A 3,484-nucleotide genomic window follows, 5' to 3' on the forward strand; every position below is an offset into this window, starting at 1 on the left:
GAAATTAAGTCTTTAAATTAAATAACATGAACAAAAAGTGGTAAAGTGGTAAAAGGCTTTAACATACTATGTCTTAAGGCCTGGTGCCTGCTGTTGTAAGTGCTTTCTGGTTTGTTGCATCCACATGGAAATTAGACTATTTTTTCGAGTGTATGCCCACTCTTTTATGGCATTGGCTCTGGAGCTTGGAAGGCAGAAGTAGCCAGGGGAAGTGGCATTAAATTGGCGACACTGTTGCCCAAATCTCCGTTGCTTAAATGCAAACTGCTCAACTTTGTTGCACTCGCAGTGCACTGCAATGACCTTCGGTCGAGGTGTGGCCCCCGGAATTGTGGGCGTGGCTCCGGGGCGAACACGTTGCCAGCGACTTAATTAGATCTCAGTTAATGCCAGCGCGGCACTTTATGGCAAAGGTTTAAAGTGACCATTAGGTCGAACGACATTCCAAGCCCTCGAGAATGATAGGGACTATGTTGGACTGCTAAGTGGTGCGTTTAATGCTTTGAAAATATACTCAGAGTACAATGTTATGCAATGGTAGGTGGTGAAAAGGGCTACAAACTAGGGTGTTTTGTTCTTTTGCAGGTAGAAAAAGCGATTGCTAGGGCCTGGCAGAAAGACAGACTTCCGGAACTGGTCCAGATCGAAATTGTTGGGTTCGAAAACAAAGGGTTCTGGGTTTCCAATTTGAGAGGGGTGCGATTCCTTCGAAGTGTGCGATTCCCTCACTTCAGGCGCTGTCGGCTGGTTCCAGCGAGCCAACATTGCCCAGAAGTCGCCCTCCTCCTCCACCTCCTTCTTCTCAACGAACACCTCCGGAATGGATTCCTTGCTGGAGCTCGAGAACTTGGGCCGCACCTCCATGCACTCCTTTCGCCGCGAGAAATCGTCCTCGATTCGCTGTATAATCGGATGGCGGCGCTCCTTGACCACCATACACAGATTCTCGCCGTGGTGGAGGTTTTCATGAATGTAGTTATTTCGACGCACTATCATGTCCACTTCGAACTCCTGGTCGAAGCTCAGCTCACATTCCCGGAAGTCGGCGTAAAGGACCTTAGGATATTGATGTAAGTTCAGTACTCAGTTAAAAATTATCTTCAGCACCCTTTAACCTATTTAAATTTTATACTTACTCGGGTATTCTTTTCAAGGGATCTCAGTATTTGATTCCCCTGTGAGATGCCAATGTTGATGGCGGCCATTTCGAGGCTTATCAGAGGAGTGTGGCTGCGCAGGAGGGTTCCTATATCCCGGGAAAACGAACCAAGGGTGGTGTTGACCCCCGAGATGTTGAGGGCCCACACATGGGGGGTTCCGATAATGCACGTGATGAGCGAGTGCAGGGCCAATTCATTAAGCGGATTGTGAGCCAGGCCCAGATACTCCAAAACTCCTAACTGCGATTGGCTCAACGCCTCGCCCAGCACAATTGCACAATTGGGGCCCAATTTGTTGTGTTCCAGCTGGATACTGCGGTACATCAAAGGGCGTTTTAGCAAATAGGACAGGCCTTCGCTGCACTCATCCGTCATTTGGTCATAGCCAAAGTCCACCTCTTCAAGGGTGTCTAAGTTCTGCAGGGCGCGGGCCAGGATACGAAACTTCTTCATACTGAGGCGACTGTTTCGAAGCCTGAAGGTCTTGAGGTTCGGTAAGTATTTCAGCCCTCTGCTAAGACGAACCATATCACCGTCTGAGAACTTCATAAAACGGCTGTAAGGTAAAAGGAATAATAAGTTCTCAGTTTGAAGTTGGTGTAGGCGATGCATCATGTATTTATCTGATTCCATTTATCCCAGAGATAACATGTTATATACATCGTGTTCAGTACGTTTCACTTTTTCGGTGTTGTTTCATACCATAACGTTATTATTTAAGACCTTACCTGTGATAGTCTTTAACATCAGGTGGTCCCAAAAACTCCAGCGTCAGAGACATCATGTTTTCAAAATAGCGGACGAATCCCAGATCGATGTGATGGCAGTGGTCTTCCGGATAGTCATACCGCTTGACCCGCTCCAGGAGCAGCTGCTTGTTGCGATTGTCCGGTTTCGTGTCCTCATCATCATCATCTTCTGGAGGAACGTTTATGCTGAACACGTCTCGAATGGGCGGCTCCTTCTTCTTTTTCTTCTTTTTTTTGCCCGATTGATCCGGATTCTTCAAGGCGTACAGTTTCTCCTGGTGCTTCTTCTTGCGCTCCATGCGATCCTTCCGTTTCCTAGCAATAGCATCCCGAGCCTGCTGGCGGTTGGCGTTGCGCAGATGTCGTGCATTCCGGCGAATCGTGTCCTCGTTCTCGGTTTCCGCTCGCCAGAAAGTAATGGCAGCCTCGCCGCTGGAACTACTAGACTGGTGCTCCTCCTCGCCCTCGTCCATTTCCGTATCCGGCTCATCGCTGGATATCTCCTCCTCGTCCGATGACTCCGAGGATATATCCTCTTCAGGCTCGCTTTCCAAGTGCTTAATGAAGGCATAGTCGGGCAGAGCCTGCAGCTTGCGGATGTGCATGGAGTTGACATACTGCCAAATAATTTCAGCCAACTGAGCCAGCCTCCTCTGCGGCTTCACGTTCACTGGACATGACTCGACCTGCTCCACAAACTTCCGGCTCACGCCCTCCGACTTCCAGTCGAACTCGTTCCAGCGCTTCAGGTGCAACGTTTTGTCCATGGTCTTGCTAAGTACGACGCGTCGCCAAAATCGTTGGTCCTCGATCAAATAGCAATCTCTTTGAAATATATAAAAGGTTATTAGGGTTTGTAACCTTTGCAAATAAAGATATACAGTGGCGTCCTCTGGTGGTTTTATTAAATAGTTATTTCAGTCATTCTAGTGTTCTTCTAGTGTTACAACAAAATGTTAAGAAACTATTTGTATCCGTTTTTTTACCTACCTCAAAGGCAGTTCCACATCTAGGGCGTCGTAAAATATCCTCATAAGCTGCGGACTCGCCTGCAAAGTTGGAGATATGCCCCGAATTCCCAGTTTGGCCAAACTCTTGACGCTCAGATTAACCAAATTATCCAAGTTTCCCTCTATAAAGGCCTCAGCAAAAATCTCGCGATTTCGTTCGCTGTGTAGGTTCAAGGTCTGATGAGACGGCCTGAAGAGCTCATATGTGGCCAGAAGGAGGGGATCTGTGGGAGCCCGGAATTTCTGTGCATAGTGCGGTTGCACAACCTCCTCATCGTCTTCAAAGTCCATATGGAGTGCTTTTCGAGTATGTTTGTTTGTGCGTCGGAAGTCTTTATTTTGAAGTTTGTTTCTGAAAGTGATCGATAAGTACCATATAACCTGGTTTTAACGCAGGTTTTCTAAAGCATCTTAATACATACATAAGGAAGTGCCATTTTCCTATCTTCTCTCCTCATACTCCAATGAAAATGTTTTACATTATACTTAGCTCGCACCTGCCAAACTTGCTCATTAAAAACGGTTCGGTTTTCATTTAAGACACTCTAAATCCCGACCTGAGTGC

The 3,484-nt window shown here is 47.1% G+C and overlaps 1 protein-coding gene across 1 annotated transcript; it reads right to left on the reverse strand.

Moving 5' to 3' along the window:
- Positions 1 to 495: 495 nt before the first annotated feature.
- LOC6614057 lies at positions 496 to 3,256 on the reverse strand. Its single transcript, XM_002038475.2, has 4 exons — positions 2,900 to 3,256; positions 1,889 to 2,734; positions 1,137 to 1,716; positions 496 to 1,056 (listed from the first exon to the last, which is right to left on the reverse strand). The coding sequence occupies exons 1-4, from the start codon at positions 3,208 to 3,210 to the stop codon at positions 562 to 564; spliced, it is 2,232 nt and encodes a 743-aa protein (XP_002038511.1). The 5' UTR covers positions 3,211 to 3,256; the 3' UTR covers positions 496 to 561.
- Between the last annotated feature and the right edge of the window lie 228 nt (positions 3,257 to 3,484).

This window comes from Drosophila sechellia, chromosome 3R (genome assembly GCF_004382195.2).
Source record: "Drosophila sechellia strain sech25 chromosome 3R, ASM438219v1, whole genome shotgun sequence".
Classification (NCBI taxonomy): domain Eukaryota; kingdom Metazoa; phylum Arthropoda; class Insecta; order Diptera; family Drosophilidae; genus Drosophila; species Drosophila sechellia.

Excerpts from the sequence above, each read along its gene's own strand:
- LOC6614057 (XM_002038475.2), bottom strand. The coding sequence starts at position 3,210 with ATGGACTTTGAAGACGATGAGGAGGTTGTGCAACCGCACTATGCACAG. Across the intron at positions 2,735-2,899 it reads GATGTGGAACTGCCTTTGAG|AGATTGCTATTTGATCGAGG; the intron begins GTAGGTAAAAAA and ends TATATTTCAAAG. Across the intron at positions 1,717-1,888 it reads GATGTTAAAGACTATCACAG|CCGTTTTATGAAGTTCTCAG; the intron begins GTAAGGTCTTAA and ends TTTACCTTACAG.